Here is a 21,937-nt window from a genome sequence, read left to right as displayed (position 1 = left end):
GTTAAACAAGGCCCTGTCTGACCTTGGGTGAATGTGAAAGATCCCACAACACTATTCAAAAATGAGCAAAGGAATTTGCCCAGGTGGCTCAGCCATGGGTTCTTTCTTAAATCACAAGTGATGCGGTCATTACTTCCCGTTTGTTTGTGGGAGCTTGCTGTACACAAACTGGTTGCTGTGTTTTCTTGTGACACTTCAAAACTATTTTGTTGACAATAAAGCAATTTGGGATACCCCAGAGGTTAAGAAAGGTGAATGCAAGTCCTTTCTTTCGCAACCCCAGGCTATCTACTGAATCAAAGGGCTGAATAGAATTGCACTCGGCATTCGCCCATGAAGTGTACCTTACTCACCATAGACATCACTTTTTGGCCTTCATGACCTTGAAATCTTTTTCTTATTCGTTCAGCAAGTCTAGTAAGCAGAAAAAGAGTGGATGCAGTGTTAATACAAAGTAGCAGCACCATAAGACCATAAGACATAGGAGCGGAAGTAAGGCCATTCGGCCCATCGAGTCCACTCCACCATTCAATCATGGTTGATTTCAACTCCATTTACCCGCTCTCTCCCCATAGCCCTTAATTCCTCGAGAAATCAAGAATTTATCAATTTCTGTCTTAAAGACACTCAACGTCCCGGCCTCCACCGCCCTCTGTGGCAATGAATTCCACAGACCTACCACTCTCTGGCTGAAGAAATTTCTCCTCATCTCTGTTCTAAAGTGACTCTAAGGCTGTGCCCCCGCGTCCTAGTCTCCCCTGCTAATGGAAACAACTTCCCTACGTCCATCCTATCCAAGCCATTCATTATCTTGTAAGTTTCTATTAGATCTCCCCTCAACCTCCTAAACTCCAATGAATATAATCCCACGATCCTCAGACGTTCATTGTATGTTAGGCCTACCATTCCTGGGATCATCCGTGTGAATCTCCGCTGGACCCGCTCCAGTGCCAGTATGTCCTTCCTGAGGTGTGGGGCCCAAAATTGCTCACAGTATTCTAAATGGGGCCCAACTAGTGCTTTATAAAGCCTCAGAAGTACATCCCTGCTTTTATATTCCAAGCCTCTTGAGATAAATGACAACACCATCACGCTGCAATCTTTAGTAAAAAATATTACTGCACTTGTGAGTGACCGAGTTCTTGCCAATTTCTTGCCAAGATTTACAAGCCCAACTGATCATTTTCTGTAGACCTTATTGTTAGGATTGCTGATCTCCATGGATTGTCTTGGGGAATCTCCAGGAATTAAAGATTATTATTGCGAGCAAAATCCTAGGAAGAATGAAATCATTGGGCATTTTTTAAAAAACAATCTTTTGTGTTTATCAATTTATAAAACATATTGGAGGTGATCAAAATATTGCCTGTCTGACAGTTAAGTATCATTCAATTTGTAAGGAAGAGTTAGTTTGCCTTTCAATTGGCTATGGGAAGGCAGAGGACCATGAGAGTAGACATTTGGGCCACCTGTATTGGAGTAAGTGGGGGGTATGGGGTGGTTGAAGGAGTCAGAGGTCATGTGATAATAAACCTCCAGGAATGCACCAACCAAAATTGGAAACCTCATCCATGCTGCATTGGAAAATGATGGTACACACTCTGCCACAAAGAAAACCCCTCTTGTGGGTAGTTGCTGGTGAAGACAAGACACTTCCCGAACTGCTTTGTACTCAAATACCAGCAATTTGCACAGCTTTTTTCTGTCCTTCTCCCCCTTAATCAACCTGTGGGGCCCATATGCAGCAAGGGAGGTGAGACACACTCTGCAAATCAAATCCTGCGCACACCAAATCTTGTGATGTCTGTGAGCCTGGAGGATTCTGACAGAAATATCAGTACGACAAAAGTGGCAGCTTGGTGTAAAGAGAAAAGAATGGAAATCAGGTCTGGTGCCCATGTTATTAAAATAATAGGTAGGCAGAACTGCAGAAGGTGCAAGAATGAATTACTAGGATGATATTTAGAATTAATAGTAATGATTATCAGGAAAAAAATTAACAGACTGAGGAATCTTTTACTCTGGAAAGGAAAGGAGTGACCTAATAGAGATCTTCCGAATTCAAAAAATATATGATAGGATGGACATAGTGAACATGTTTCCACTTGTAGGGGCCATAAACCCAGTCAAGAAAAATCTCTCCCCAGAAAGTGGTTAGAATGTGACAATTACTATGACATTTAGGTGAATAACCTAAATGCATTTAAGAAGAAACTAGATAAATACATGAATGGGAAAGGAATAGAAGAATATGCTGTTGGGATGAAATGAAGTAGGGTTGGATGAGGCTCATGTGGCTCATGAACACCATGGACCAGTTCAACCAAAAAGGCCTATTTCTACATTGAACATCCATTGTCATTGTATATAATTTCGGGACCCCTATCAGACACTGTGAACCAACCACACACTAATTAGGTTATGCTTGGACAACTGGAAATGGTGCAGTGTCAAGAGTCACCTCTTGTCCCGTCTTCATATCTAAGCTGCCAGAAGGAAAAGGCAGCAGCCAGTTTGTGGCAATGCTTGGGGCTGGTGGAGTGACTTTTCAGGGCTATTGGTCTGCATGTAGTGCCAATGTGAGTGAGACTCAGTTGATCACTCAACAGGCCTAGAGACGTGAACATAGAAATTTTCCAGGAAGGGTCATTTTTGAATACAATAGGGATCACATTTTTCTCCCAGTTCAGCTCCACACCCATCAACAACTCTGTACATAGCTATAGCTCAGGTGATAGGTAGCCCTCAGGAGATTGTGGTTTCAAGTTCTATTCTAGGAGGTTTCCGCACACAATCTCAGCTGCCGCTTCAGTGACGCACTGAGGGAATGCTGCACGGTTGGAGATGCTCATTCAGAAGACTTTTGAAAGAACGTGGAGTTTGTCTCAGATCAAAGATCAAAGTCTACCTGGCTGTGGTTCTTACATCACTTTTTATGGGTGCGAATCTTGGGACAACCTACCGGTCTCACATAAAATGTAAAAACTAGAAATATTCCATAATAAAGCTCTGAAGAGCCTCTGAAGGGCTCAAAACGTTAGCTCTATTTCTCTCTCCACAGATGCTGCCAGACCTGCTGAGATTTTCCCCAGCATTTTCTGTTTCATTTTAGAAACATTCCATTTTTGCTGGCCGATATCAATTTGCAATCAGGCAACAGGACAACACACAGAGGTTCGTGCAAGGTGTTGCAGACCTGACATTGGGAACATGCTCATCAGAGCTCAGCTTCGTGGGTTGGTCATGTGGTTCACATGGAAGATTCCCGTGTAGCAAAGGCAGTTTTTTCCATTCACAATTGAGTATGGGAACCCGCACCACAAGATGTCCTAAACCTGGATACAAAAATACTCTGAAAGCCAACTTCAGAACTTATAAGCTGAATCCCTATAACCTTGGATGGAACCAAATGGCAAAGTCTGTCATCAATTGGTTTTGACATTTGAGGTGAACAGAGTCAAGTGCCTTCAGGACAAGCAATCATGGCCAATGCCTTTATTGATCTCTCCAACACGAATTTCATGTGCAGCATTTATAATCAGTTATGCAAATCAAGACTTACTCTAATGTTACACAAGGTGACATTAATCTAGGCTGTAAATGGTCTTTCTGCTAGATACTCAGCTGTTGAAGCAATGGCAAAATCCATGAAGTATATAGAATCATAGAATAGAATAGAATCATAGAATTTCCACAGTGCAGAAAGAGGCCATTCAGCCCATCGGGTCCGTACTGACCCTCTGAAAGAGCATCCTTCCTAGGCCCACTCTCCCGCCTTAACCCCATCTACCCTGCTCATCTTTGGACTGTGGGAGGAAACCGGAGCACCCGAAAGAAACCCACACAGGCACGGGGAGAACGTGCAAACTCCCCACAGACAGTTGCCAGAGGCCAAAATTGAAACCGGGTCCCTGGTGCTGTGAGGCAGCAGTGCTAACTACCATCATTTGGATGAGATCAAACTAAAGCCCCTTCAGCTCATTCAAGTGGACATAAAAAAAGATATCATGGCACTATTTCAGAGAGTAAGGGATTCCTCCCTTGTGTTTTGGTCAATATTTAATCATAGAAAACACAATTAAAGAAAAAGATGGAATTATCTGCTCATTATCATGTTGTTGTTCTTACAACATTTTCTGCTGTTTCTTACGTTTCGTAGATCAATGCACTTTAAAAAAAGCCTGACAAATTTCAGATTCCATTGTTTACTACTGGCCACCAGCTTTTACTTTTCATTTAAATCTACTTGTACATTTTTCAGAAGACTCTTTATATGGTGGAGGCTTTTCCAATATTCTCCAACATGGTGTCAGCATTCTGCGCAATCTTGCCCTTCCTGAAGTGTGAACCTCTGTCCACTTAAACACACACATTTTTGTGAGACCTGGTAATGTGAACTGTCCCCAAAAGAACTCCAAGTTCTTACCTCCATAAGGAAGTGCAGGTAATCACAAGCAGGATGAGTAATACAATGGACATAATCAGGAACAACTGAGGAAAGTGCAACAGGCCAGAGGCAACCTCCAAACCTTGAGGAGCTGGAGCCATGAAGAATCCAGATGCAGTATCATCCAATCATGAGAGGCCCCTAAAAGAAATCAAAAGATCAGCTTCATTAAATAGTGTTCAATGCAAAAAAAAAAAGATATTACTATCACCTAACCTCCCACTATCAAAATCCTGAGGGTCACCTATGATCAAAATCTCAAATACACTAGCAACATGAATACTGTGGCTGCAGGAACAGGCCAGATGTTGAGACTTATGTGGAAAACGCTCACCATCACCGACAAGGCCCAAGACAGGAGTGTGATAGTATAGTCTCCACTTGCCTGAATGAGTGCAGCTGCAAAGGCACTCAACATTATTCAGCGCTTGATTGGTAGCCCATCCACCGCCTTAAGCATTCACTCCTTCCACTTCTTGCAGTATACAAATTACTGCCAATTAAGCAGGGTAATTCATAAGAACCTACATTTCTAGCAGTGCCTCATCTGTGAGTCTACACAGTGGGCACAGGTAGCTGTTTAACTGTGGTGGGCATCACAGCTGAATCCATAAGCTTTTCAGCAAGTATCACGAGATAACAGCCAGCAGCAGGCTCAATTTAGTTCCCCCTTTACTCCAGTGCGTACGATTGTTCTGTATGCAAGAAGCAAGGTGGACAGAATGAATTTCTTCATCCCCAAACATCTAATTCAAAGTATTGCAATCAGGTAAGTACAAACTGGAGCCAGCTGCTGTTATAAAAACAGCAAACACAAAGTGGCCATTTCAGAATAAGAAGTAATTAAAAACAAGCCGAGAGTTGCAAAACCCAACTTGTTCTGCACTTTTGGCCACTCCCCACTCTCCCTGTAATGTGGAACTGTCAGAACACTGCTTCAAACTTTAAGATAAATTAATATAAAGATTATCAGGAGCAAGTCCAACTTCACTGGCTCTCTTCTGATTTACATATATCTTGTAGAGCATTGCATCCTGCTGGGTCTCAACAAAAGCAAGTAGGCAGAACACAACAAATTAGTTCTGTTTATCCAGATTATTTTCTTTCTAGGGTAGACAGATCTATTTTCTAGAGGCCTCTGACAATATTTAGAATGCAACACAAAAAAAAAATCATAACAGAAGTTCAATTCCTCCCTCTACTTCTGTGTTCAAAGACTTGAGCATATATTTCTAAGGAATTTTTATCAATAAAAAAACAGGGGCGGGTTTCTCCCATCCCGCGGCAGAGTGTCCACGCCGTCGTAAATGCCGTCGCGGTTTACGACGGCGTGAACGGGCTGCTGCCAGGAGTAATTCTGGCCCCTACAGGGGGCCAGGCTGGTGCTCGAGCGGTTCACACCATTCCAGCTGCCGATCCCGGCGCGAACTGTGCACCGCGGGATCCGTAGTTGCGCCAGCACCATTGCGGACATGCGCAGTGGCGTCGGTGGCAACGCGGACATGAGCAGTGGCGCCGGTGGCAACGCGGACATGCGCAGTGGCCTCCTTCAACGCACCGGCCCCAACACAAAATGGAGCAGGGCTACAGGGGCCGGCGAGTAGTAAAGGAGGCTCCCAGCCAGAGTGGCCGGCTCGCCAATCTTGGGCCACGATCATGGGCCAGGCCACATCGGAGGCCCCCCCTGGGGTTGGACCCCCCCCCCCCCCCCCCCCCCCCTCCACAGGCCCCACCCGATCCTTCAATTTCGAGGTCCCGCCGGCTCAGAGCAGGTTAGAACGGCGGGACTTGGTTTTTTTCTTCCGGCATCCGGGCTGGAGAATCGGCGGGCCGGCCGCGTAGAGCGGCCTGCAATCAGCGCTCTGCGGAGAATCGCGTGTAGCGCGGGGCAGTGTGGCACGATTCGCGCGGCCCGCTGCCGATTCACTGACCCGGCGCACGGTCGGAGAATCCCGACCCAGATATCAATGACTCCAGTTAAATTAATAAACAAGTCGGGCAGCACGGTGGCACAGTGGTTAGCATTGCTGCCAACGGCGCTGAGGACCCGGGTTCGAATCCCGGCCCTGGGTCACTGTACGTGTGGAGTTTGCACGTTCTCCCCGTGCCTGCGTGGGTTTCACCCCCACAACCCAAAGATGTGCAGGTTAGGTGGATTGGCCACGCTGAATTGCCCCTTAATTGGAAAAAAATAATTGGATATGCTAAATTAAAAAAAAAAAATTAATAAACAAGCATATCAATTTAACTTGAAGTTGGCCTGAAAGAACACACGCTTACCATGTGGGGTAAGAATAAACTAGAGTTTTAATTAGATTTCCAGCAACTCTGAAATAATAATGAATCCTTACTTCTGCACTGGAACAACAGAGGTTGAGGGGCAACCTGATAGACGTTTACAGAAATATGAGGGGCATGGACAGAGTGGATAGTCAGAAGTCTTTTCCCCAGGGTGTAAAATCAATGACAAGGGGGACGTGGATTCAAGATGCGAGGGGCAAAGTTTAGAGGAGATGTGCGAGGCAAGTTTTTTTTTACACAGGGGGTGGTGAGCGCCTGGAACTCACTGCTGGGGGAGGTGATGGAAGCAGGTACAATAGCGACGTTTAAGAGTCATCTTGACACGTGGGTGCGCCCTCTTGTAGGGGAACAAGATTAGGAGCACAGTTGACGGCACCTCTGCCATTCACGCCAGCCGGGTACTCCACAAGCCCAGTAGTGGTGGCGGCCCTGAGGGTCTGGGGACAGCAGCGGCAGCATTGGAGGTTGGAAGGTGCCTCAGTGTGGGCACAGATTTGCGACAATCACAGGTTTGTACCGGGAGGGGGCTGGACATGAGGTTTTGGGGCTGGCGACAGGCTGGGATCGAGCGGTTTGGGGACTTATTTGTGGGCAGCTTTGCAAGCTTAGAGGACCTGGCGGAGGAATATGAGCTGCCCAGTAGGAACAGGATTAGAGACTTACAGGTTTGAGACTTTGTGAGGAAACAGTTCCCGTCCTTCCCGGTTTGCTGCCCTTGGGATTGCAGGTTAAGGTGGTATCGAGGGAAGGAGTGGGGGAGGATAAGGTGTCCAAGATTTATAAGGAACTAATAGACTGGGAGAGAGCCCCAATAGGAGAGGTCAAACAGAAATGGGAGGAGGAACGGAAGCCGGGATGTGAGAGGAGTCTCTGAGGAGGGTGAATGCGTCCTCGTCGTTTGCAAAGCTCAGCCTTATCCAGTTCAAGATAGTTCACAGGATGCCAATGACGGTGGCTAGGATGAGCAGGTTTTTTGAGGGGGTAGAGGACAGGTGTGGGTGTTGTGCAGGGAAGTCCGCAAACCATGTTCACATGTTCTGGGCATGTCCGAAACTAAAGGAGATCTGGCAGAGGTTTGCGGACATAATGTCCAAGGTATTGGGGGTGAAGGTGGTCCCGAGCCCAGACATGGTGATATTCGGGGTGTCAGAAGACCCGGGTGTCCAGAAGATGAGAGAGGCTGATGTCTTGGCCTTTGCCTCCCTGATAACCCGGAGATGGATTTTGATTGGTGGAGGGACCTGGAGCCATGAAAATCGGGGGTGTGGGTGAGCGACCGGGCAGAGGTTGGAAAAAAATCAAGTTTGTCTTGAGAGGGTCGGTCGATGGGTTTGCCTGGAGGTGGAATCCATTCATCAACTTCTTCAAGGAGGATTGAGGGGCCAGCAGGGGGGGGGGGGGGGGGGGGGGGTGGAGGCAGGACAGGAGGAGGGGATGGACCGGGAGTTTGGGTGTTATTTACTATGATGTTCTTACTCTTGTTTTTATATTTACTGTTCATAGTAAAAATATTTTTTTAAAAAGAGGCATCTTGACAAATACATGAATAGGATGGGTATAGAGGGATACGGACCCTGGAAGTGCAGAAGGTTTTAGTTCAGACAGGCATCATGTTTGGTGCAGGCTGAGAGGGCCAAAGGGCCTGTTCCTGTTCTGTACTATTCTTTGTTATTGTTTCCTCTCCTTTAGAACCAGAGACACATAAAACCAGCATCAAAACTCAGTTTGGCACCTATATATTCCTTTCCTGTTTTTTCCTCTCTGCCACTAAAGTCTCTGCTGATTGACAAGATTGCACATTCTGACCCATAGGAAAAGCACTCCGAACTGAGGTGGGAAAGAATGAATCAGATTGACCAAACAGACACCATGGGCGGAATTCGCAGACCCTCTGCAGGGTCGGGGAATCGCCCGGGGCCGGCGTAAATCCTGCCCCTGCCGTGGCCGGAATTTTCTGCCACCCGGGAATTGATGGGAGTGGGAATAGCGCCCCGCCGATCGGCCTGCCCCCTGCGGCAATTTTCCAGCCCGCGATGGGCCCAAGTCCCGTCGCTGTCAGGTCTCTCCCGCCGACGTGGTTTAAACCACCTCTGTGCCGGAGGGATTGGCGGCGCGAGCGGGCCCCCGGGGTCCTGGGGGGGCGTGGGGCAATCGGACCCCGAGGGGTGCCCCCACGGTGGCCTGGCCCGCAATCGGGGCCCACCGATCGGCAGGCGGGCCAATGCCGTGGGGGCACTCTTTTTCGTCCGCCGCCACGGCCTCCACCACAGCGGAGGCAGAAGAGATCCCCTCCACCGCACATGCGCCGGTGGTGACGTCAGTGGCCGCTGACGCTCCGGCGCATGCGTGGACTCACGCCGACCGGCGAAGGCCTTTCGGCCAGCCCCGACGCCGGGTGCCTTCGTGCCAAAGGCTGTTGTCGCCAGTTTTGGCGCCAGTCGACGGAGCGGGAGCCACTCCGGCGCGGGCCTAGCCCCGAAAAGTGCGGAGAATTCCGCACCTTTGGGGAGGCCCGACGCCAGAGTGGTTGGCGCCACTCCGCTACGCTGGGACCCCCGCCCCGCCGGGTAGGGGAGAATTTCGCCCCATTAATCCAATGAGCAGACAGACCCAAACAATTAATTGCATGCCTGGGAGTTTCCAATGCCAATGAAGTCCAACGCAAATGGGAGAAGCAGCACCTCATCTTCCGATTAGGCACATTACAGCCCACAGGCCTCAACATTGAGTTCTACAACTTTAGACTGTGACTTTTCTTCACCTTATTTTAAATATAGCCTCAACATTTTCTGTCCCACTGCAGTGAGGTTGGACTAGCTCCTCATAATCATTATAAAGGTTTTGTTTTTAAGTCGGATGGATGTTAAAAAGGAAAGCTTAAAGATTTACTTAGTGTTGTATTCTTTGGGGGTTGTATTTGAATTAATGGTTGCTAAGATGTTCACTGTCTGTTTTAAAAAGGTTAACTTGAGTTCATAGAATAAACATTGTTTTGCTTTAAAAAATACTTTTCCATTTCTGCTGTACCACAACCTGTAGAGTGGGCCGTGTGCTCCGTGTGGGAGGAGGAGGGTGGACTTTTTCAACACGACAAAAAAATGTTTCGGCTGTATTTAAAAACAGGTAAAGATGGAGGAGAAATGTCACAGTCTAAAGTTGTTGAACTCTATATTGTTTCTTGAGGGCTGTAATATGCTTAATCAGAAGATTAGGTGTTGCTCTTCTAGTTGCATTGGAATTCACTGGAGCATTGCAACAAGCCAAGGACAGACATGTGGGTGTCAGTACAAGATTCTGAGTTGAAATACAAGCGACAGTAAGGTTGGAGTTATGCTGCAGACTGAGTGTCCCAGTCTGTGTTTAGTTTCCCCAATGTAGAGGAAACCACATTGGGAGCAGCGAATACAGCAGACCAAATTGGAGAAGGTGCAAGTGAAATGCTTCTTCACCTGAAAGGAGTGTTTGGGCCCTTGACCGGCGAGGAGTGAGGGGGTAAAAGGGCAGGTGTTGCAAGGGGTTTGTGGGAAGGAGATGAGGAGTTGGGGGTGATGGAAGAGCGGGCCAGAGAGAAAGTCATGGAGGAAGCAGTTCTTGTGGAATGGTAATGGGGTGTGGGGATGGGGTGGGGAAGATATCTTTCACGGTGGCTGTAACAACAATAATAAATATTTTTTTTAAATGGTGGAAATGGTGGAGGATGATCCTTTGAATGCAGGAGCTGGTGGAGTGGAAAGTGAGGACAAGGGGAACCCTATCATGGTTCTGGGAGGGAGGGGAAGGGGGTGAGGGCAGAGGTGCAGAAATTGGGGGACCCCAGTTGAGGCAAAAGGTAGATACGTCAGAAGTGCCATTTTTAAAGGCATCATCGGAACATCTGCAGCGGAGGGGGAGAAACTGGGAGAATGGCACGGAGTTCTCACTGGAAGCAGGCTATGAGAAGCTGTAGTTGGGGTAGCTGTGGGAGTTGGTGGGCATTTAATGAATATTGGAGGTCAGTCTATCACTAGAAATGGAGACAGACAGGTCAAAGAAGGAACATGAAGTGTCGGAGATAGACTCTGAGAAGGTGAAGGCAGGATGGAAATAGGAAGCAAAAGTCAACAAATATTTCCAGGTCCAGATGGGAGTTTGAAGTGGCATTGATACATTAATATAATGGAACAAGAGTTGAGGGAGCTGGCCTGAGTAGGACTGGAACAAGGAATACTCCACATAACTCACAAAAATTCAGGCATAACTGGGACAGGGGTGCTATGTCTTTTCGTCCGACGTCATTTCGTCCAACGACACTTCGTCCACGTCTTTTGGTCCAACGTCTTTTTGTCCACCCGTCTTTTGGTCCAACGTCACTTCGTCCAATTATCCAATTACAAATAGTTTAATTTAGTTTTTCAATGTTACTGCTCAAGGATCCTCTCCACCTATTTCGCCTCTTGAGGTTGAGTTCTGCATTTGTGCTGCTTGATCTCCAGACATTTTTAAGATAAGCTGCAGGATATTCACCCATGTATGCTCCAGCGTGATGAGAGCCATTGTATCTGATGGAATATTTGATCATTTCAGACCTGTAATGTCAGAACCCACTGCCAACCAGAGGTTTTAATCACTCGACGAAAATCGAGTTTAAATCTGCTTCTTTCAGAACTGCACTCATTGTCTAAATCCAATTAGACTCCCACTTATATCTGTGTCTGTCGGAATTGTAGAATATCAAATCATCTTGTCCTCTCCCCATTATTCTCTCTCGGGTACAGTTCTGGAAATCTAACTTTTAGGGAATTTCGGGAATTTACAATTTGAAATGAAAAATGAAATGAAAATCGCTTATTGTCACGAGTAGGCTTCAATGAAGTTACTGTGAAAAGCCCCTAGTCGCCACATTCCGGCGCCTGTCCGGGGAGGCTGGTACGGGAATCGAACCGTGCTGCTGGCCTGCTTGGTCTGCTTTAAAAGCCAGCTATTTAGCTGAGTGAGCTAAACCAGCCCCTTGATTTACATCAATTTTAAGTAATTTCGGGAATTTTAAGTAATTAGTAAACTTTTAGATTTGTTAACTGCATTTTTAGATTTTTTAACTTTTTAACTGCATTTTTCAACTTGCATTTTACTTGCATTTTATCAATTACTTGCGTTTTAGCAATTAAATTCACTTGCTGTATTGTACTTGCATTTTGCTGTATTGTACTTGCATTTTATCAATTAAATGGTTTTATACGGAATTAATTTGTAATTGGATAATCGGACAAAAAGACGTTGGACCAAAAGACGGGCAGACAAAAAGACGTTGGACCAAAAGACGTGGACGAAGTGTCGTTGGACGAAGTGACGTCGGACGAAAAGACGCGACACGGGGACAGGTACCCATGGCCACATCTTTAATTTTCCGGAAGTGGGACAGGTTACAGGAGAAACTGTTGTGTGACAGAACAAGTTGGGTGAAGAAGTGGTGGTGGACAGGGCTTGTTCGGGCCTCTGTTCAGTGAAGAAGCGGAAAGGTCTCAGACCCTCTTATGGGGAATAGAAGTGTAGAGGAATTAGACATTCATAGTGAAGAGGAAGCATTTAGGGCAAGGGAACTGGAAATTGTTGATATGGGGCGGCATTCTCCCCTACCCGGCGGGACGGGGGGTCCCGGCATAGGGGAGTGGTGCCAACCACTCCGGCGTCGGGCCTCCCCAAAGGTGCGGAGAATAGGCCCGCTCCAGAGCAGTTGGCACCACGACGACTGGCGCCAAAACCGGCACCAGCGGCCTTTCAGGCCCGCCGCCCGGCGCCGGGGCTGGCCGAAAGGCCTTCGCCGGTTCGCGCATGTGCCGGTGGTGATGTCAGTGTCAGCTGCCGCTGACATCACCATCGGCGCATGCGCGCTGGAGGATTCTCTTCTGCTTCCACCATGGCGGAGGCCGTGGCGGCGGCGGAGGAGAAAGAGTGCTCCCACGGCACTAGCCCGCACACCGATCAGGGGGGCCCCGATCGCGGGCCTGGCCACCGTGGGGGCACCCCCCGGGGTCCGATCGCCCCGCGCCCCCCCCCCCCCAGGACCCCGGGGGCCCGGTCGCGCCGCCGATCCCGCCGCCACCAGAGGTGGTTCAAACCTCGGCGGCGGGAGAGGCCTCCCATCTTCGGCCCATCGCGGGCTGGAGTAACGCCGCAGGGGCCTCGCCGATCGGCACGGACGTCACGGCGATTGTCGGGGCGTGATCCCCGCCCCCACCAATTCCCGGGTGGCAGAGAATCTCTGCCACGGCGGGGGCGGGATTTTCGGCGGCCCCAGGCGATTCTCCGACCCTGCTGGGGGTCGGAGAATTTCGCCCCAGGTGTAGCGCATCATAGGAATCGCGAATGTAGGTAGGAAGAGACTGAACAAAGGAAGAGGGGATGGATTCAAGGTAGGACGAAATGGATTCGGTCAGACAGGAATAGATTGATATGAATGGTCTGCCAATGCAGTCCTGTTTATGGATTTTGGGAAGTAGGTAGAAGCAGGCTAGGGGGACTGAGGTTGGAAACTGGAGGGTGTAGTGATATGTATATATAGAGACATATAAAGGGTTAATGACTACATCATCATGTAACACAACCACTAGATGGCAACATTAGATTCCTGTATAAATATGAGAACTCAAAGGATCTTGGGTCTCTTCGAACCAGGAGTAACTAGACAGCAGTGTGTTAGAGAGGCAGATCACAGCATAGTTAGCACGTATAGTTTAAAATAGTCTATACTTTATTCTAAATTACTTGATTACTAGTTTTAGTTCTGTGGAGTGTGTGAACTCAATATTAATCAATTTATTATTCATTAAATCTATTTTGCTTAAGTTGAAGATTGTTGATTTCTTGAGAATCACACCATCAGACCATTCTGGATAAAGCAAAGAGTAACGATATATTACCAAAGAGTAATATAACAGAGGGAAGATCACTAGAGTGGAAGTAATCACTTATAATCAGTTACAGTCATGGAAACAATTGCTTGATGTATAGAGGGGGAGGTAGGAGGAGGTGTCAGAGTGGGTGTTCAGCCTCTGTAAGGTAGACATACGTCAGACAAGAATGGGCACTTGTCATCAGATTTGATCACCAGGTCAGGTTTGGACCTAAGGCAACTGGAACAAGCTTGACAACTCAACTGGAAATAATTCAACTGGGAGTAGCTCAATTGGATCAGTCCCAATTCCCATTGAAAGTTGAGCCCATCGAGAACAGCTTTTGCTTCCTGGACACGTGACTCAGCAAGTTGAGTTTCTGTGTCAACGTGCACTTTTTACATGCACATTGTAATCTGGAGCAATGGAGCGTGGCAGAGGCTCCAACATTCTTCCCACCATATAGTTAATCAGGAATCTCTCTTATTGCCTATCACTGGCATATGTAGGAAGGATTTGCAGGTTGATACTCAACCTTTTTGGCCATGTTATAAATGGAACTTCCATGGCCGTCAAGTCCTGGAATGAAACTTGAACCCGAAGCTTCTGGCTCAGAGGCAGGAAAGCTAAGCACTATACCACAATATTTCATATACCCGTGTATATTCCTTTAATTAAAAGTGATCACAATCTTAAAAACAATTGCTTGGTTTTCCACATTCATTCCCCACCTCCTCTGCTGTAGATATTTACTCATCTCGTTGTGTGTGAGCTTAGATTTTATAGGTCAGTGTTTCCAGAAAAATAGGAACAGGAGGATGCCATTCAGCCTCTCAAACCTGTTCTGCCCTTCAACCAGACAATGGCTGACCTGTATTTTAACTCCACATATCTGCCTTGATTCTATGTCCCTTGCTGAACAAAAATCTGTTGATCTTAGTTAACCCCTATCCTGGATGAAGCAGACACTTGCTCGGTAGCCCATTCACCACCATAAACATTTACTCCCTCCACCAGCAAGGCAGCGGTAGTAGTATGTATCATCTTCAAGATACACTGCAGCAACTTGCCATGGCTTCTTCAATATCACCTCCCAAGCCTGCAACCTCTAACACCCAGAAGGGCAGCACGGTAGCATTGTGGATAGCACAATCGCTTCACTGCTCCAGGGTCCCAGGTTCGATTCCGGCTTGGGTCACTGTCTGTGCAGAGTCTGCACATCCTCCCCGTGTGTGCGTGGGTTTCCTCCGGGTGCTCCGGTTTCCTCCCACAGTCCAAAGATGTGCAGGTTAGGTGGATTGGCCATGATAAATTGCCCTTAGTGTCCAAAAATGTCCTTAGTGTTGGGTGGGGTTACTGGGTTATGGGGATAGGGTGGAAGTGTTAGCCTTGGGTAGGTGCTCTTTCCAGGAGCTGGTGTAGACTCGATGGACCGAATGGCCTCCTTCTGCACTGTAGATTCTATGAAGAAAATAAGGACAGCAGTTGCATGGAATACTATTTTCCCCAAGTTCCCTCCAAGTCACTCACTGACTGAACAAATTGCTGTTCTTCCATTGTCATTGGATCAGACTACTGGAAATTCCTACCCTCAAACACTGTAGGTGTACCTACACTACATGGGCTGCAGTAGTTCAAAAACACGGCTCATCAAAACTTCTTCATGGACAACTGGGGGATCGGCAATAAGTGATGACTTTGCTCACATTCCATGAACAAATTTTTAAAAGTCTGTCCCTCAATAAGTTTGAGTTCCATATGCCTTTCAAATGTATACCACCTATTTTGATTATTGTAATCTAGAAAGGTTTAGAACTTAGGGGGGGGGGGGGTGAATCCAGCCCCTACGCTCCGACGGCAGCTGCCGTATTCTCTGGCACCGTTTTTTGGGCAAGGGCAGGGATCACACCGCGGCGGTCGGGGGCCGTTGGCAGCGGCCCACCCCGGCAATTCTCCAAGCCCCAATGGGCTGAGCGGCCATTGGTTTCTGGCCAGTCCATCCGGCGTGGATTAGACATGGTCCCACATGGCAGGACCTGGCTGGTAGGCCGGCTGGTGTGGTCTTCGGGGGGAGCGCCGGGGAATCCTGCATGGGGGGGGGGGGGGGGGGGGGGGGCCCCATGGTGGCCTGGCCCGCGATCGGGGCCCACCAATCTGCAGGCGGGCCTGTGCCGTGGGAGCACTCCTTCCGCGCTGGCGACTGTAGGGCTCCGCTATGGCCGGCACAGAGAAGGCAGCCCCCTACACATGCGCTAGAATACGCTGGCCGGTCTGCGCATGCGCTAACTCGTGCCGGCCCTTCGGCACCTGTTGGCATGGCACCAACCCTTCCGCCGCTGGCCTATCCCCCGGAAGTGTGGAGGATTCCGCAACTTCCAGTCGGCCCTATGTCGGAGTGGTTCGCGCCGCCTTTTACGCTGGTGTCGGGCCATCGTGGGGATTCAGGAGAATCCCGCTGCAGATCTCTGCACTGAGTAATCCCTGAGGAATTAATTAATTGTTTTCAAAAGGTACGTCTTGACATTTTCTTTAAAAACCACATTCCAATCTTGTTATATATATACAAGATATTATGAAAGAGGCTCAAGAGAAATTAGGGATGGGCAATATATGTTGGCCCAGCCACTGACGCCCTCATCTCTTAAAAGAATAAAATAAGGTTTCCGGTTTCAATATTGCTGTGCTTATTTCCTCGAAAAGAGCCAAGTTCTAACAGTGTTTCATGCAGACATCTTCAAGTGTTCACTGGTTGTAGAATAGATTCCATGGAATCCCTACGGTGCAGAAGGAGGCCATTTGGCCCATTCTGTTTGCACAAACCCTCTGCAAGTGTAGCCTACCTCATCCCACTCCCCAGGGAATTGAACCCGGGTCCCTGGCGCTGTGAGGCAGGAGGTTACAGCACCTTGAGGAACAGGCGAAAGTTATTCACAGCTGCTCTAGCACTCGATTAGAATATGGCTGATTTGTACCTTAGCTCTATTTACTTTCCTTTGTTCCAAATCCCTTGGATGTTCTTACCCGTCAAAATCTATCAATCTCAGTCCTGAATATTGTCTTCAGTCTGAGGATGCATTGATTGTCACATGTGTGCGGTCCATGACTCCCTGTACCCCCAGTGCAGCAAATCCAAGGACACTCTCTTTCTTGCTGACCTCATCAGTAACAAAGGAGGGTGTATATGGCTACTCTGGCAAACATGGCATCAATCACCTGAGTGGTGTACTTGTAGCCAACAAATTGTGAAATGCTACAGGTGTTACCAGTAGATTCCTGGAGGGAGACAACAAAATTCCGGGCTTTGGTGACCTCAGCTGCCCCAGCAATATATGCCCCCCTGAGAAGGAAGTCTTGCTCCAGGAAGCTGCAGATGTCAGCAATGACCTGCCAAGAAACTCAGAACGGTGATACTCTGCCCAGACACCCTGTGAGCTGGAGTTCTGTGTTCATCCCCTCTGTGGTGGAACAAGAGACTGCTTCCTGACACAAGCACATGGGACATTTTTTTTTTTTTTTAATAAACAATTTTATTGAGGTAGTTTTTGGCTTTATAAACAGTTACAGACATCATCAGAAAGGAAGCAAAAAAAGGCAAAAATGTGCAAACATCCACGTACTTTCAATACTTCCATCGTACCGTATTGCACAAGCCCGCTCCCCTCCCACCCGTACTACCCGCCATATTTTCCCTCCTACTCTACTCTACCCCCCCCCTCCCCCCACCCCCCTGCTGACGCTCACTCTCCCGCAAAGAAGTCAATAAATGGTTGCCACCTCCGGGTGAACCCCTGCACAGATCCCCTCAAGGCGAACTTAATTTTTTCCATCCCCAGGAAACTTGACATGTCCGCAAGCCACCACTCAGTCTTCGGGGGCTTTGAGTCCCTCCACGCCAATAATATTCGTCGCCGGGCTATCAGGGAAGCAAAGGCCAGCACATCGGCCGCTTTCTCCCCCTGGACGCCCGGGTCTTCCGAAACCCCAAAAATTGCCACCCCTGGACTCATCACCACCCTTGTTTTTAGCACCTGGGACATGACCCCCGCAAATCCCTCCCAGTAGCCCCTCAGCTCGGGGCATGCCCAAAACATGTGCACATGGTTCGCTGGTCCTCCCGCGCACCTAGCGCATTTGTCCTCTATCCCGAAAAATTTGCTCATCCGAGCCACCGTCATATGGGCCCGGTGAACGACCTTAAATTGGATCAGCCCGAGCCTTGCACATGTCGCGGTCGAGTTTACCCTACTCAGGGCCTCTGCCCACAGCCCTTCCTCCATTTCCCCGCCTAGCTCCTCCTCCCATTTAAGTTTCAGTTCCTCTGTCTGGGACCCTTCCTCCCTCATGAGCACCTTATAAATACCCGAGACTCTACCCTCCCCTTCGTCCCTCCCAGAGACTATTCTGTCTAGGATCCCCATTGGCGGGAGGCGCGGGAAAGATGGGACCTGTCTACGAACAAAGTCCCGCAGCTGTAGGTATCTAAAATCATTTCCCCTTACCAACCCAAATTTCTCCTCCAAGCTCCTCAAACTCGCGAAGCTCCCTTCCAGGAACATATCACCCACCCTTCCCGCCCCTGCTCGCCGCCATACTCGGAACCCCCCATCCATACTGCCGGGGGCAAACCGATGGTTGTCGCAGATTGGCGCCCAGACAGACTCATCTCCCCCACATGCCTCCTCCACTGGCCCCATATCCGCAGGGTCGCCACCACTACCGGGCTGGTGGTGTACTTGGCCGGCGGCAGCGGTAGAGGAGCCGTGACCAGGGCTTCCAAACTGGAGCCCCTGCACGAAGCCGCCTCCACCCGCTCCCAAATAGACCCCGTACCCACCATCCACTTCCTTATCATAGCGATGTTGGCCGCCCAGTAATAATTGACCAGACTCGGCAACGCCAGCCCCCCCTCGCTACGGTTCCTCTCCAACATTGCCTTCTTCACCCGCGGAGACTTTCCCGCCCAGACAAAGCTCATGATCAGCCCGTTAACTCTTTTGAAGAAGGACTGTGGGATAAAGATCGGGAGGCACTGAAAAATAAACAAAAATCGAGGGAGGATTGTCATCTTTACAGTCTGCACCCTCCCTGCCAGCGACAGCGGGAGTGCATCTCATCTCCGAAACTCTCCCTTCATTTGCTCCACCACCCTGGCCAAATTTAACTTATGCAGCCTGCCCCAGTCTCGTGCCACCTGGATTCCCAAATACGGGAAATTTTCCTCAACTAACCTAAACGGTAGCCCTCTCAATCTGTTCTCCCGGCCCCTTGCCTGTACCACAAACATTTCACTCTTGACCGTATTTAATTTGTATCCTGAGAACTGGCCGAACTCCCTCAGCATTCCCAGTATAGTTCCCATCCCGGCCACTGGGTCCGACATGTACAGGAGCAGGTCGTCTGCATAAAGAGAAACCCTATGTTCAACCCCGCCCCTCACCATCCCCTTCCAACCCTCTGCGGCTCTCAGCGCAATCGCCAGCGGCTCTATGGCCAGCGCAAACAGCAGCGGGGAGAGCGGGCAGCCCTGCCTGGTCCCTCGGTACAACCTAAAGTACTCCGACACTTCTCTGTTGGTCCTGACGCTGGCCCTCGGGGCCTGATATAATAATTTGATCCAATCCACCAATCCCTCCCCGAACCCAAACCGTCCGAGCACCTCCCATAGATATTCCCACTCCACCCGGTCAAAGGCCTTCTCGGCGTCCATAGCCACCACTACCTCCACCTTTCTACCCGCCGGGGGCATCATTATCACATTGAGCAATCTCCTCAGATTGGCCGCCAGCTGCCTACCTTTCACGAACCCCGTTTGATCCTCCCCAATCACCTCCGGTACACAGTCCTCCATTCTACCCGCCAGTACCTTTGCCAGGAGCTTGGCATCTACATTAATCAGGGAGATTGGCCTGTAGGACCCGCACACCTCCGGGTCTTTACCCCGCTTTAATATCAGAGATATGGTGGCTTGAGACATCGTCGGCGGCAGGGTCCCACTGTCCCTTGCCTCATTGAAAACCCTCGCCAAGACCGGGCCCACCAGCTCAGAGAACTTCCTATAGAACTCTACTGGGTATCCATCCGGCCCCGGGGTTTTCCCCGACTGCATGGCCTTTAGGCCCCCCAATACCTCCTCTACTCTAATCGGGGCCCCCAGCTCTTCCACTCTCCCCCCCCCCCAACTGTTGGGAATGTTAACCCATCCAGAAACCTTTTCATCCCCTCCGGTTCTTCTGGCACATGGGACATTTTTGATGTTATTTTCCCCCTGTGGGCATTGATACCTGCCACCTTACATCTAATACATCCCACTCGGTCCCTCTTTCCCCATAACCATACAATCTTTTCCCTCCAACTCCTTATCAGTTGTCTTCTGAAAGTTCCAATTGAATTTGCTTTGATTTAAAAAAAAATTTAGAGTACCCAATTATTATTTTTTTCCAATTAAGCGGCAATTTAGCGTGGCCAATCCACCTAACCTGCACATCTTTTTGGTTTGTGGGGGTGAAACCCACACAGACAACAGGGAGAACGTGCAAACTCCACACGGACAGTGACCCAGGGCCGGGATTCGAACCCGGGTCCTCAGTGCCGCAGTCCCAGTGCTAACCACTGCGCCACCGTGCTGCCCGATTCAATTTTTTTGACAGTGCGCTCCTCTCCATAATTCATGTTGCAAAACAAAATTCTCATTTGCTTCTCTGAGTCTTTGTATCAACGACCTGAAATCGGTCTTCTCTCTCTCAGATACTGGGTGACTCACTACATACAAGCTGCGTGATCTGAATAAAGCACACTAACTGGATGATCATCACATTGTTGGCACTGCATGTAATTTGTCTGCCACATTTCCCAACATAACAATTACTGCACACCAAAATAATAAGCCACTGAGATGTGCTGAGGTACATATAATAAGAATATAAAAATAGGAGGTTGTGTAGGCCACATGGCCCCTGCCCTGTTCCATCAATTAATAATATCATGACTGGCCTGATCATGGCCACTTCCTGCCAGCCTCCCCTATAGTTCAGAGTCTGACAAAGGTTGAATGTATTCATGACTTAAGGCTGGATTCTCCATCCAGTGACTCCAGAATCGGGAAATGCGTGTCAGCCAAAATTCCAGATTGGTGCGTTCCAATGGAATGCCATGCTCTGGTGTCTCGACAGCAGCCTGAATGCGTTTCACACTGCACGTCAGCATAGACGTGCAAATTGTACAGTAAACGCCATTGGCATAACAGCAACAGGCCCAACCTGGCAATTTCTGGGCCCCCGCGATGCTGTGCCTCCACCAGGAGTCATTACCGACAGTGAGGTTCGCTTGTAGAATTTAAAATCGGGGAACAGGTGCCGCTGGCCTGAGGGCTTCTGCCAGGGCCAGGGGGAGTTGCAGAGGGCAGACAGGAGGTGGGTTGGGGATCGGGGTGGATGGGCACATACCACTTTAGCCGCAGCCTGCAAGGCAGACATGTGGCCGTGCACATTGCTGACCACCCACTGTGGACATAGCATCATTGGTCATGTGAGTACCTCCCCACTAGGTACCCTCTGGCCTCAGCCACTCCATCAACGGCATGGGTGTGCTCAAGAGCAACCTTCTTGGCTGGGATGAGGGTGTGTGGGGAGTGGAGTGGAGTGGAGTGCCTGTTTGCCATTCCTGCTTCTCAGGCTCTCGAGTGCCAGTCAAGACGAATCACATGCCAGCGTTCATTGGAATTGCAGTAGTGCCATGTGGTACCTGTGCTAGCCCTGTCCGGAATCGCTCCGTGACCAGTGCTGCTTTCAGGGCCATGGAGCTCGCACAATTCAGACCTGGCATCAGCACTTAAAGTCTCTGAAATTGACAATCCGGCTCCTAATCTCCAAAGCTCTCTGAGGAAAAGAATTCCAAAGTTTTCTGATCCTCTGAGAGAAGATATCCCTCCTCACCCCTTTCTTAATAGAGGGTACTGCTTACCCTAAAACTGTGCACCTGCATTTTAAGTTTCCCCCATGAGAGTGAAACATCCTCACAGCACCTATTCCGTCAAACTCTCTTTGAATCTTATGGACGCGATTCTCCGGAAAGATTTCTAAGTGTGGTACCGACTGGGAACTGTCACAAGCTTCCCGTCACTAAGCCCGGAACGCTATTCAACATTAATTGGTCCACTTAGTGAGGTCCCATGGGCTTCATGCCACAAATGAAGGCTCACCAGGCAATTTGCCAGGAACCCCAGGCAATTCGCTGGGACCCTCCTAGGATCCCACAGGATGAGCCACAAGGCAGCCTGTGCCGACTGGGACAAGGACTGGCCTCCAGTGCCACAAAAGGTTAA

The 21,937-nt window shown here is 49.0% G+C and overlaps 1 protein-coding gene across 2 annotated transcripts in view; it reads right to left on the bottom strand.

Moving 5' to 3' along the window:
* The window catches only part of LOC119966687, a 64,080-nt gene that overhangs the window by 22,462 nt on the left and 19,681 nt on the right, over nucleotides 1–21,937 (bottom strand). For both annotated transcript variants that reach the window (XM_038798748.1, XM_038798749.1), the window contains exons 2-3: nucleotides 4,427–4,588; nucleotides 354–414 (exon numbers count right to left, since the gene is read on the bottom strand). In XM_038798748.1, the coding sequence (XP_038654676.1) occupies nucleotides 354–414; nucleotides 4,427–4,548 (183 nt within the window). In that variant the 5' untranslated portion in view covers nucleotides 4,549–4,588. The remainder of the gene's footprint in view (nucleotides 1–353; nucleotides 415–4,426; nucleotides 4,589–21,937) is intronic.

This window comes from Scyliorhinus canicula, chromosome 1 (genome assembly GCF_902713615.1).
Source record: "Scyliorhinus canicula chromosome 1, sScyCan1.1, whole genome shotgun sequence".
Classification (NCBI taxonomy): domain Eukaryota; kingdom Metazoa; phylum Chordata; class Chondrichthyes; order Carcharhiniformes; family Scyliorhinidae; genus Scyliorhinus; species Scyliorhinus canicula.
This window is presented reverse-complemented; position numbering and strand designations above follow the sequence as displayed.